This window comes from Arctopsyche grandis, chromosome 1 (assembly GCF_051622035.1).
Source record: "Arctopsyche grandis isolate Sample6627 chromosome 1, ASM5162203v2, whole genome shotgun sequence".
NCBI classification, from domain to species: domain Eukaryota; kingdom Metazoa; phylum Arthropoda; class Insecta; order Trichoptera; family Hydropsychidae; genus Arctopsyche; species Arctopsyche grandis.
The window spans coordinates 6199265-6213366 of NC_135355.1; the positions used below are offsets into that span (position 1 = coordinate 6199265).

A 14102-nucleotide genomic window follows, 5' to 3' on the forward strand; every position below is an offset into this window, starting at 1 on the left:
GTCAAGTCGGTTATATCCTCGTTTATTAAAGAGTAGATGGCGAGCCGGGGATTTTCTCGGCGTCTCTCGCCTGTGCCCCTTTATGGCGGGGGCTGTGGATGAGTACGCTGGCTGGTTAGGCAAGGTAGACCAGCCACGCCAAGACCTTCTCGGTCAGCGTCTCACGAGCGTCTGAGAGCTCGCCGTGCTCGAGGCTTGGGTCGAACACGTGGTCGAGCATAGTCGGTGAGGCACGACTATGGAAGAAGCCATACTCCTCGGAGGGCTTCTATGATGCCAATGAGCGCTCGCCGTGATCAGACTTGGGCGGATCACGGGGCCAGAGTTCGGGGCTTAGTTCGAGGCCGGCTTTTACGAGGGACGCTGCATCTGGCGGTCCGCGCCGGGATCACCGGGCGCCGGACCCACGGGAGAATCTAGAGCGACTGACAGATGGTCAGTGTAAAAAGAGAGAAAACAAAAGCCGAAGCCGTAAGAGGACAACCAACGGCCATAAGGGTTTTTGGCTCGGACATCGTTGGTCCTAAGTGCAAGTAATCCGTTAAGAGATAACCCTTGAACGGTCACACAGTCTCTGGGATTCTATTCGCTTAATCCGCGGCGTACGTAACAATACTGATTATTTTGCTAATAATTTAAAATTGAAGTAATTTTTTTGTAAAAAAACTCTTTCGTTTTTTTCTGCCGATCATGTAAAAAGTGATATGCTCCGTATCATTCCACAGTATACGATTCCAAGGGGAATCGTATACCGTGGAAAGACGGAAAATGATATTAGCAGCGAGTACTTCACACGCATTAGACAATTATTAGATTATATATATATATATATACGATGATTGAAACGTAAATAAAAACAAAATTGAATAAGCAACAATGAAGTTTTCGTTTGAAAATCTATTTATTTCTAGGCGCATTTCCCTTTTCGGTGTCTCACACTTGGCACCCGCCGGCCCCGATAATTTCTATCAAAATTGTATACGAGGCTTTTATTTCAAGGAGTAGGAGGGAATAAAAAAAATGGTCCATTCCAGTCCTCGCGATTTGAATTTGGTTCGACGCCGAAACGACGCGTTCGAAGGGGGCGCGATCACAGTTGGCGACCGTGCGATCGCATCGAAAATTCCTTCGACCGACGATCTTCCCCACTTCACGCCCCCCCTCGGAATTTTGAATGGAGAATATCGAGATGATCGATGGCTGTCACGCGGCGGGGTACGTGACATGAGGGGAGAGGAGGGGAGGCGAGTGACGGGAGACGGGAGACGAGAGACGAGTAACAGTAGAACACAGCAACACACGCTCGATTTGAATGTGTAATTAGTGTGAGCGTAATGTGAGTGCGAGTGCGAGTCGAGTGCGAGTGTGTGCGGCCGCGTGCGTGTGTATACGATACGGCCGAGTCGAGTGTGTGTGGCGGCGGCTGCCGGCAGTTCGGCTCCCCTCGCCGCGGACGGTTTCCACGCGCCCCACCCCCGCCCCCGCGCGCTCCGCCCCGCCGCGCCCCCCCCGCCTTCGCCCCGCCACACCGGCTGGACGTCGACCGTCGACCGTCGACCGTCGACCGACGAGTGACGACCGCCGACTGCCGATCGATAATGTCTTGCGAGAGGTGGCGGAGGCGGCGCCGGGCCTGACCTCGACCCCCCCCCTGCCCCCCTCCCCCCGCGGCACCGCCTCGACCCGCCGCCCCGCTCCCCCTCCCCCCCGCCTTCGCCTCCGTCGCGGAGCCCTCGCCATGGAGACTCCTCTGCTGGCCGCCGCCGCCTCCTCCGACGACGAGTTCGACTTGGAGTCGGACGAAGACGCGGAGCTGGAGCTGGAGCCGGAGCCGGAGCCGGAGCCGGAGCCCGAGGTGGTGCGGGGGAGGGCGCGCGCCCCCCGGCGCCCTCCCCCCGCGGGCGCTCGCACGTCCCTGCGCGAGTTCCACGAGTTCAGCAAACGCATGAAGCTGGACGCGGGCCTCACCATCCGCACGCTCGCCGGCGGGGACGTCGTCGAGCTGGACGAGCTGCTGAGCGAGAACGAAAACGAGAACGAGAGCGACAGCGAGTCCAGCGATGGTGTCAGCGAGCGCGAGTTCGAGGTGGACCCGTCGGCTGCGCTGCACCAGGACCACGGCGACGAGAGCCACATCGACCCCGAGACGGGCGACATCTTGCCGCCCAGGCCGCCCCCTGAGCCTGCGCCCCAACCCTCCCCTCCGCACGTCAACGAGGGCGGACCCTCCTCCTCTCTCACCGACAAGTTGAAGGAGATGGCCGAGATCAGTGTGAAGCCGGTGCGTCGGGACGACGCCACCGCTGAAGACGGCGACGCCAAAGATGGGGATGAAGACGTAAGTTTCGACTACCATTTTAACATTTTTAACAAAGATAAATTAATCCAATTTTTAAAAACAAATGAATCGAATTTCAAATAATAATAAAAAATAGAACGTAATTTTATTTTATATATCATTTTTCATACATAACGAATCCAAGATGGAGTCTTTGTAATGACTGCTTGTATGCCGGCCAAATGAATGAAAAATGTGAATTTTTAATAAATAACACACTATTACTGATTTAAAATTGTATTCAACGCCGCATTGCGCTTTAATATCCATCTGTAAACATGAAATTTAAACATAAACAACATTTGTATATGTATTGTCTAAATCATATATGATACAATATTACTATTGTCAATGAACAATTTTATTAATTTGCTTTTACATTGTACAAAACGAAGGTTTGTTCAACATAATGACAAATTAATAAAATTTTACCCGTGTAGACTGATTCCATTAGGTGAAAACACATCCACAATTGATGAACGAATCTGTTGAATAGAATATACACATATATATTTTTTTCATTTGTTATTATGAAATAAAGATACATTGTTTAATTTAAAAAAAATTATCAAATTTAAAAATTTGAGATGTCAGTAATCTTAATAATATGTGCTTCAATAAAATTTTCACCAAAATTGAACGTTCACATATAGTTTTAAAGGATTACTTTTTTAAATTCCGAAATAAATTTTAGACTGAAAGATTTAAAATATCTGAAAGACTGATGTATAAAAATATTTTAAATATTGACCATGTCTGATCTTAGTATTTATATGGCTAATAGTGTTAAAAGTAGAAAGACGGTGCAAGTAATTCTTTATGTAAACAAAACGATATATTCCGTTAAACTCTTTTGTAAAATCAGAAAAAACTCATGTATGAAAACAAATATGTACTAATTTGTACATTCTCCTCAATTTTTTTTTTAATTCAACATTGCCACGAGAGTAATTCTAATGAGAAATATAAACATTTTTAATAATTCCTATGTTCAATCAGTGCATTTGTTTTCAAACTATCCTTTGTATTTTAGAAATCTAAATCCAATGCTACTTTGAATGTACGTCGTAATATTCGCGAAGTGATGGATGAGAAACAACTGGACGAATCCACTCTGGCTGCACAGAGGCAGGAATCGGAGCGGTTGGCCCGTGTGCAAGAGCAGCAACGTATCATAAGAGAAGTCCGCAGACAGATCGCGCTCGGCAGACAAGATAAAACTCAGGCTCGCGTCTTACAATTACTGCAGGGTCGCACCGGTTCATCCATGCTGAAGAAATCGGTGACACCCGATATTCTCACAGCTGCGAATCAAAAGCTGAAGTATGTATCATATACCGTTGCTCTACGATTTACTATGCGGCATCTGATACGTTTTATTTTTGCAGTCTTCCCGACACTGTTCTGATGAAATTACCCACCGGTGAAATGAAGAAAGTTCCTAAACTGTTGCAACACGATCAGTTCAAAATGCAGAGAACTAAATGTAAGGGTAATCGTAATCGATGGAATGTACTGAATTTATTTTTGTAATTAATTATTCAATTAATTATTCATTCAGGTAATCTTACTCCGAGTGTATCCATCGCTCCTGTGAGTAGTCCGTCGAAGCAAGACTTTGGTCGAATCGGTGGACCGGTTAAAAAGGATGTGGTCGAAATCGTCGATAGTAGTAGTACTAGCAGCAGCAGCGAAAGCGCTCCATCTTCCGATTCAGATGATTGTATTATGCTGAGTGATTCCGAGTTGCCGCCTAGTCCTGAACCTGAAGAAGATCCTCAAAATTCAGGTTAAAATTTGCAATGAAGTTGATTGATCGGCATTTAAATTACGTAAATTCACCGAGACTTATTTCAGGTCTGCACGTAAATGATACGTATAACGTTCCCGACGAGCAAGGACGTGTAATAATTAATATAGGACATCCTGAAAACGAGGAAGATATATTTTTAGCGCCGCAAATAGGCAGAATCATTAAACCCCATCAGGTGATTTTTGTTTGCGTTCTTTTTATTGATTTGTTACAGTATTTTTTTTTTTTTTACTAAACTGTGTATTATATATTTCAGATTGGTGGTGTGAGATTTTTATTCGATAATATAATAGAATCTGTGGAGCGTTTTTCGACATCTACTGGCTTTGGATGCATATTAGCACATTCTATGGGCTTAGGAAAGACACTTCAGATAGTATGTTTTTGTGATATTTTTCTGAGGCACACGAATTCCAAGACTGTTCTTTGCATTATGCCTATTAACACTCTGCAGAATTGGGTAACTTTTTATTTTTTATAATCGTATAAACGTTAACAGTATTTTCGTGTACATATTTAATAACGAATTTAATTCTAGGTGGCTGAATTTAATATGTGGTTGCCTTTGGATGCTGCTGCCAGTCCTTTAAATGCTCACGGAGACGTCCGAACTAGAAACTTTCCTATATATGTTTTGAACGACAGCCACAAAACGTTACAAGCTAGAGCTAAAGTCATAAAAGTACCTATTTTTCGATATTTCCATTCTTAGTGCGATTTTATGAGCATATATTTTTACAATGGGTATTATGTTCGTTTCAGGATTGGAGCGAAACTGGCGGCGTGTTAATGATAGGATATGAACTGTACCGTTTGTTAAGTTTAAAGAAAAATAAAAAGCCTAGAAATCGCAAAAAGAAGGGTGGCGATCCACCGACGCCCATCAAAATTTTCGATAATAAGGACAAAATTCCGGACATGTCCGACGAGCACAACATGGACAAACACGATATTTCTAAGCCTCTAGTTCCTTTAAACGACTTCAAATTATCTGACAGTAACCCTGCCAGTATTCCGATGACAGATAGTGCAAAATTTATAGACGATTCTGATAAGTTCGACAAAACCAAAGATGATATTCTAATTGACAAGAAAGAAGAAGACGACGAAACCGACGAAGAAAAGAAACTATTAGACGGTAATTAATAGCACAAATTCAGATTTGTACAAAGGTGTGAACTGTTTTTGACGGTGTATATTGTACATATTTCAGAAATGTATGCGGCATTGGTGAAGCCGGGACCAGATCTAGTCATTTGCGACGAAGGTCATAGAATTAAAAACTCACATTCAAATATCTCGTACGCTCTCAAGCAGATGCGAACGAAACGAAGAGTTGTACTCACTGGTGATTGATTTTTTATCATCAAAATTTTATATATGTATATGTAATATATTGTATTAATTATCTTTTAAAATGCAGGATATCCTCTACAAAACAATCTGTTGGAGTATTGGTGTATGGTTGATTTCGTTCGCCCGAATTATTTAGGAACGAAAACAGAATTCAGCAATATGTTCGAAAGGCCGATACAAAACGGCCAGTGTATAGATTCAACACCCCAAGATATAAGACTGATGAGATACCGTGCACACGTTTTGCACTCACTTCTAGTTGGATTCGTACAGAGGTATTTAATTTTTCTTATTATGCCGTTGTGTAGTATATTTTATATTGATTTTTTTTTTTTTATATATATTTACAGACGATCTCATGCCGTATTGCAATCGACGCTGCCTCAAAAGGAAGAGTATGTATTATTAGTGCGTATGACTGATTTACAAAGACAGTTATATGATACTTTTATGAACGATGTTGTACGCGTTAAAACTGTACCCAATCCTTTGAAAGCTTTTGCAGTGTGTTGTAAGGTATGTATATTTCAGATTCTTTATTGAACTTCTGATATATGTAATAGTAGTATTTGACTTTTGACCGAACGTAATTTTAATTGTTTTGTGTAACAATTTACAGATTTGGAACCATCCTGACGTTTTGTTCTATTTCTTAAAGAAACGAAGTGAAATGGCGGCTGTACTCGATTTTGATCTAGAAATTGAAGATAATCCGAATTTGAACAGCAACGGTAATCAAAACGCTGCTAATAATAAAAAAGGCAAAAAACCAAAGGCTCCATCTAAAAAGAAAGAGAAAGCCGTAATACATTTTATCTTTCGAGTGTTATTATTTAAGAAAAGTGGCCGTGCTCTATATGTGACATTTTTATTTTTAGCCACTCGCGTCGAGTACCAACGACGGCAAACCGGCGGCAACGATACCGCCCAATACTAGCAATGCGAATTCTTCAAATTTTGGTTTCGACGGTGCGAAACCCAACACTTCAAATGGTCCGCAAAATTTTGGACCTGGGCCATATCCAGATTCGCAAGTCGACAGTAAGAATTCGTATGGGCCGTCTTCAAGTCAACAACCAAACAATTATCAACCATATCAAAACTATCAGCAATATCCGCCAAATAATTTTTTCGGTCAAAACGGCTCCTTCGAGTCTACTTATGGCAGTGGATACTTTCCGAATCAAACTTATCCAAACAACGAATACAATAATTATAACTCTCAAAATCCTCAAACTTCAGCGGAAAATTCTAATTCGGCTTCGACGCCACAGCAGTTTTCAGAAAATTCGCAATACAATCAAGGATATTGGGGGAACGATAGCAATTACTACAATAATTCTAATTCTGGATTTTATCCAAACTCACAAACTAATTATCCGCAAAATCAGAGTTCGTACGGCTCTATGTACAATAATTTCCCACAAAATTCTCAACAGTATCCCGAGTATGATCATAACAGGCCATACGACAGCAGTACCTCAAATACCGATAGAAGTATTCAAAACTTTAATACACCATTGCACGAAACTTCGAGAGATTCATACCCACCATCTCAACCAAATTTGCCTTCGACAACTTTTCCAGCTAGCATTCAACCACCTGCTGCGCCGGAAACTGATAGTGGTTTCAATGGAGCTGGTTATTCTAATTTTCAAAGTACCTCTACAATGCCTGTTCCTCCTGCTGATAATAAACCACCATTACACGATGATATTTCTACATTGTGTTGGCCTGTGCGATCAGAAGATAGCAAGCCAGATATCGTCGAACCTCTGGTTAATCCTCAACTTCTCGATGTTAAAAATGAATCGAAAGCCGATTCTGATAATGAAATAAAAATTGCTGATTTGGACACAATGAAAGTGATCGTAAATGAAAAATCAAAATTGGCGATTGATAGTAAACCTGATGTAAAAACTGAACTGAAATCGGAATGTGATAATGTAGTTAAAATGAATAATGAATTGGGTGATAGTAACAATTTGGCAGTTGATCATAAAGATCATAAAGATGATAAAATTCAAGAAAAGGCGAAACCTAAAAACGAAAAGAAGCCAAGAGAGAAGTGCAAGCCTAGAGAGAGGAAAGCAAAGCTCACTAAAGATGCTAAAGATAAAAGTAAAAACAAAGATGAGAAAGATGCAAGTGAACCTGAATCCGATGTCGAAACAGAGAAAAAGGAAGATATTAAAAAAAGTGATTTTCGGGATGAAGTTACATATGAGTGGGCTGCGGAACTGTTAGAAAACTATATACCTGGCATTATAGAAAATTCAGCTAAAATGGAAATATTTTTCTGCATACTCGAAGAAAGCATCCGATTGGGCGATAGACTTTTGCTCTTTAGCCAAAGTTTGTTTACATTGAATTTAATAGAAGACTTTTTACATAAAAATATTATACCCGGAACAGAACAGTTTTGGATGAAGAATAAAAGCTATTTTCGTAAGTGGTTTATATCACATTATTAACTGCTTAGGTATATTTCATGAAATATTTCAATTTGATTTTTGTTAACAGGTTTGGACGGTTCTACCAGTGCTTTAGAAAGAGAGAAACTTATCAATGAATTTAATTCCAATCCCAACATTCATCTTTTCCTCGTGTCGACAAGAGCTGGCTCTTTAGGTATTAATTTAGTCGGAGCGAATCGAGTTGTCGTCTTCGATGCTAGTTGGAATCCTTGCCATGATACACAAGCTGTTTGCAGAGTCTATAGGTTAATATTTCATATTATATACATATACTATACCTTTAAACAAACCGGGGACAATTTAAGTGAGCATTTTATAAAACAAATGCACATTTATCATAAGCATTTCATAAAATGCATTTCATAAGTGTTAAATATTAAAAATTCGGGAGTTAAGAAATAGTTGAAATCAAGAAAGTTTTTTCAATTTTACCTTTAACTACGCACTTTTTAACTGTTAAATGATCGAAACATTTTTTTTATTTCATACTACAAATAAACTATTGCTCAATGTCTCTTAACCTATTTATCGAATGCGCAATTTCTTTTATTCTAATGCGCAAAAAAATCGTTCTAAGGAGCAAAGTTAGTTTTTAAAATGCACCGTTAAATTGTACCCAAACGAAATATTGATAATTGTTTTTTTTTTTATTTTTATTTTAGATACGGACAAAAGAAACCTTGCTTTGTGTATCGTTTGGTGATGGATTATTGTTTAGAAAAGAAGATCTATGATCGTCAGATAAACAAACAGGGAATGGCAGATCGAGTCGTTGACGAGTGCAATCCAGATGCTGTCCTGTCTATGAAAGAAGTCACCAACCTTTGTTGGGACAATGACGAGAAACAACCACCCAGTGTAGCGTTCTCTAAAGAATGCAAAGAAAGCTATTTCGACTTAATAATGCAAAATATTGTACAGGATCACGCTAAAACGTTGAGCAAAGAACCCTTCCAGCATGAATCACTTTTGGTTGATAGAAAAGAGAAAAAATTGTCTAGTGCTGAAAAACGATTGGCCCAGAGAGGGTGTGTTTTGTTGAAAATGGGGCTATTTTGTTTTATAATTTATTTTTCGTGTATAAAAATAAATTTTTGTTACAGTTACGAATTGGAGAAGAAAGCCGCTTCCAATCCGAAGCCTAATTTAATGTATAAGACTATTCGTACAGCTGACGGTACATTAATTCAAAGGCCGGTAGCATCAGTGCGACCAATGCAACATGGAGGCAGTGGATCTAGCAGCAATCGATGGATTCCTGCTGAAGTTTGGCAAAGACAAGGAATGACGGCACAGGAAATGACTTTACCTCTTGGTTAGTGATCATATATTATATGTACATAAATCATGGAATCCATGTTTGAATTTTCCTTTTTTTTTTCCAGATGTCGTAATACCTACAAATTCAGCAGATAAATCTAGTATCGTTCTTAAAGCTGGACAAAAAGTAATGGTTTTGAAATCACCAAAGGGCATTTATATGCAACTTGAATCTGGAAAAATTATAGCTATCAAAACTTCGTTCAAAGTCGGACAAAATAATAAAGCGGTCGAACCTAAAGAGGCTCCTAAAAAAGGTTTGATATTATTATTTATTTTTTGGAATTGTAAGTTTGTCATATTATTTGTTTGTTTTTTTTTGTTTTGCAGTTTTTCCAAATCGACCTACTAACGTGAGTTTGCCGGGTTCGTTGAAGAACAATTCGGCCATAACTGTCATATCAAAAAGTGCTAGAGGTGGTATGCAAAAGGTTTTAACTCGGCCGCCAATTCTGCCGAAAAAAATCGGCACGCCGATTCGACCGCTAGTCGGTGGTCCTCGTATCATTGATTCGAAGGTGCGCCATTTGAATAGTAATCTTCAAGTGAGGCCTTACTCTCTGATCCGGGGACGTGCTCCCTTTCCGCGAACATCGCGTCCAATTCCCATTCAGAACAATTTAAATATTAAAATTCAAGGACCGAATCCGCACCAGAGTCCCAACATGAGTCTGGATAGTAAAGAAAATTACAAAGACTTCGAGAAAGATTTGTCTGATCAAGAGTTTGACTCCAACGTCGACAGTTCTGAATTCAATATGCCGATTAACGCTAACGATCCTGGTGATATGATGGGCGATGCAGTTAAAATTGAAGGCGAGTTCTCTGAAGGCAGTTCCAGAAACGAACAAGACGACGCTGAAAAGTTGAATTCAGAAATGATGTCTTCACATCCACAATCGTCCATGTCCGAAGACGTAATATCCGAAGATTCTAGCCAAGAGAGGACTTATGTAGACCTGTCTGATAAGAGCGAATCTAAAATTACAACGAAATTAACAAATAAAAAGAACTCTCCGACGTCTATAAACATGTTCAAAGATTGCAATATTCATATTAAAAATAGTGGATTTTTGCCTTCGTCTATGGATATGGGCTTCATGAATAGCAATATTACGATCAAAAGAACCAACCCCAATATGTCTTCTATACCCTCGTCTACTATGATAAAAGAAATACCGCAATCGAGTCCCGCTCACAGCGTTTCCGAATCTTGCACATCGGAGAGCATAAGCGACTACAAAATGCTGGTGAGTCAGAACTCGGCGTCTTCCGATGAGAACATGTTCGATGGTGATATGCCAGTTAAGGAAAAGAGAAATTACAGACCGAATTTGATCGACCGAAAAGTCAGTTCATTGAAAAATTACAGACATCAAAAGATTATGCAGAAACCGATTCATATACAAAATATGGACTTCCAAATGGACAAAGCGTCTCCCGGCAGCACGTCCAGTACTCCGACACCTCCTCCTATCGGTGCATTCCCCATTCAGACAAACGCCAAAGTGATTCCTGATAGGTTTGAATCGTCGTTGTCTCAGTTGGAGAAAGCGGCTACTTCATTCACTCGCACTCCTAAGAAGGGCGGAGTGTCCGACTTCCAACAGAGTCTCAGCGACATTACCAGAACGCAGCCGTCGAACGTAGAAGCGAACGTAACGGAGCCTATTCCATACAAACCCGGTCCTAAATCAAGAAAGAAGAAAGCACCGGCTGCATCTCGGATAGAGCCTCACATACCCGACGAAGAGTCTCTGAATTCTTCGTCCAGTGAAAGGAACGATAATAAATCGAACACTAATTTAAACGCAGAACCGTCGCAAACACCTTCATCTTCCGTACATTCAGTTCCTAACACTCCGATAGCCAACTTCAACCAGTCGTCATCGTCTTACAACACCCTCTCCGATTCAGCGGTGGCTCCTGCCGGATTCGCAGACCCTCTGTATCAGCAACAGCAGCAGACGCCCGTTAGTGAACCTGTTTTGCCGCAACAACCATACAACTCATATCCCGGTAAGATATTCTCGCATGTTGGAATCAATCATAACATTGAAATTATACGGCTAATGATTGTTTTTGTTTCAGGCTATCCACCTCCTGGAGGTTCGTATCCTCCGTACCCGCCGTCTCCGTATTATCAGCCGTACCCCGCAGCGTATCCGACATATCCTCAATATCCAGCACCACCTACACCGTTTCCACCAGGCCCTTATCAGCACAATCCATATCCCGGCTATCCCCCGTATCCCAATCCGAATCCTCATCCGTGGTAAAACGATTTCGTGCAACGATGGTGGCTCGGATAAAGAAATAAACACTCGTAGTGCCGTTTCTGATGGTCGAAAGGTGAAAGCGAAACATTGAAGAATGTTGTGTTTGATTATAAATTGTGATATATAAATTTTCTATTATAATGTTAGTGTTAATCAACTTTTGTACATATAGTGTAATAGAATTAATTGATTGTAAATAATTCGTAAATGCTTGATAACGAATCTCTAATTCAATTTGTATAAATTAAAAGGAAACAGAAGTAGCCAATGTGATTCTGGAAGCGGGTCTATCAAAATATAATTTTCGATTGCTGATTGCGACGAGTAATTCGAGTGTAACACAAAACTAGTAAACGAATTTTGTTTCGGAAGAGTACCACATATATATATATATATATATATATACATATATATATATATATATATATATATATATATATATATATATATATATATATATATATATATATATATATATATATATATATATATATATTTCGCTTCCTCGTTAATGACAATGTATATTTACGATTAGTTAAATTATCTGCGGAAATCGTTTCAAAAACAAACTCATCGAAAGACGTACAAAAAATGGATACTGTCATGTTTCTTTTTTCGATTATTGTTTTCTAAAACAAATTGTATGGAAGGAACGTTAGTCCTTGCATTTTTTTTTTTTTTTTTTTATATATTTATTGGAGACTCAAAATAAAAAATCTGTAAATATTTTACTATATTTATGGTATCTGTTATTTTTATATCATTTTTATTTTTGAGATTGAAATTTTTGTATTGTTAAGATATTTGATTTGTGCGTTATTTTATGTATGTATGATTTCAAACTGTTGTTTCACAGTTGGTACATATATATTTTGTACACTTACAGTATTCTACGGTATGATTATGAAAAGAGGAAAACAACTATCGTAATTTCTTTATAGTTCAAATATTTTAATTCCGGTGCTTTACATATGTATGTGTATATGTAATTAATATATATATATTGTGTGTTCACATTTGAAATCTTGCAATGTTGCCGATCCCGTTTCCACCGAAGTTCTCTGCGGTCGCTGTGGAAACGTACATATGAGTTTCCCTATCACATTTTTAATATTGTAGTTTTATACAATAATGAAATGTAGTACCGATGGAATTTTTCGATAATTTAAAGAATATTTGTATGTCGTTGACGTAAATGCATAGTCAATATTAAAAATATTTTACGATTGTAATATTAATATCCGAAATACTTGCGGTTGAATCGATAGCATTGACTTTATTGTTCTTCCATTAATCACTCTAATCTAATATGTTATCAATTTTTTTTACATTCGTTTTGATTTAAATGTTATCGTCGATCAATTGTGAAGTTTTGCAGATTTTGTAAAGATGAATCAAATTTCACTCTCGCTATATATAATAATATATATGAACTGATTAAAATGACATAATAATAATTGCATTATTTTGAATACGTGCATAATCATCAAAATTGTATAAATATATATTTTATTTAATACAGCGTTAATAATTTATTTCGTTGCAAGACTTTTATATTATATTTTGTATGTAGAGGGAGTGAAAGCGTAGCTCGTAACAAAGTTAAAATTTGTAAAATAATTTTTTTATAATTATTTCATCTTCAAACTTGAATATATCTATGTGAACTGAAATATATAGATATACATACATATAATTAAGTTTTTGATATGTATTCTTTTTCACCTCGTTTCCATCCATCCACATTGGGGATTGCAATGTACCGTCAAATTTCATGAACCGGTAAACTTCCGATAGTCTGATTTAGCTCGAACGACAGAATTAAACGTCAAACGGGCTGCCAGTACAAAAATAAAATTTGACGCTTCAGTGAAATCATAACCAGTTACATTTTCACTGGGTGTAGTTCAGTGAAATAACATCCAATTACATTTTCCCTATCAGTGAAATTATAATTTTTGATAGTTCCTGTCCATTCCCACTCTTCTCAAGGTCCACACATCGTAATATCTTAGCAACCAACACTTATTTATTTAAAGGTTAGGTTAAGTTAGAGTGGGCCCTATTAATTTAAGATTAGGTTGTTAGGGTAGGTATTTATTTTTGTGACTGGTAATCCATTTGACGTTAGATTTGCCGGGCGAACACAGAATCTGCCGTGCGAGCTATTTTAGAGAGGCGCACTTTTTTTTATTACATATTTACATACCTCCTTTACATTTCACTTACGATTACAATTCAGGAAAAAGTTTGCCTCTTATCCGATCGTTTTCATACTTTGCCATATTGCTCATTTTGGTCATCAATATAAGTAAATGGATCCTCCGCCATTACGATGCAAAAATATCGTGTAAGACGCGTTTGAAATCTGCCCGGCGAGATAGTCGTTGATTTTTATCCACCGTTTGTTTATTAGTTTTAAACATAGATGGCGGTAGTAAAATAAAATTATTTGCAGGGCGAAATGTTTTATGCTGCGTACGAACCAAACCAACGACGATTTTGGGCCAACTTTTAAA

At 38.9% G+C, this 14102-nt stretch overlaps 1 protein-coding gene across 1 annotated transcript; it reads left to right on the forward strand.

Annotated features, from left to right (window-relative positions):
* Positions 1-1275: 1275 nt before the first annotated feature.
* LOC143911514 (uncharacterized) lies at positions 1276-11803 on the forward strand. Its single transcript, XM_077430447.1, has 19 exons — positions 1276-2338; positions 3372-3661; positions 3727-3824; positions 3900-4127; positions 4196-4326; positions 4408-4611; positions 4690-4833; positions 4914-5289; positions 5365-5499; positions 5575-5782; positions 5858-6023; positions 6127-6309; positions 6386-7955; positions 8031-8229; positions 8647-9012; positions 9088-9299; positions 9370-9561; positions 9635-11323; positions 11396-11803. The coding sequence occupies exons 1-19, from the start codon at positions 1739-1741 to the stop codon at positions 11581-11583; spliced, it is 7179 nt and encodes a 2392-aa protein (XP_077286573.1). The 5' UTR covers positions 1276-1738; the 3' UTR covers positions 11584-11803.
* The last annotated feature ends 2299 nt before the right edge of the window (positions 11804-14102 follow it).

Bases quoted from the DNA above. Each gene is read 5' to 3' on its own strand.
- LOC143911514 (XM_077430447.1), top strand. From the start codon at position 1,739: ATGGAGACTCCTCTGCTGGCCGCCGCCGCCTCCTCCGACGACGAGTTC. The intron at 2,339-3,371 runs GTAAGTTTCGAC...TTTGTATTTTAG, and splicing joins CCAAAGATGGGGATGAAGAC to AAATCTAAATCCAATGCTAC. The intron at 8,230-8,646 runs GTTAATATTTCA...TTTTTATTTTAG, and splicing joins GCTGTTTGCAGAGTCTATAG to ATACGGACAAAAGAAACCTT.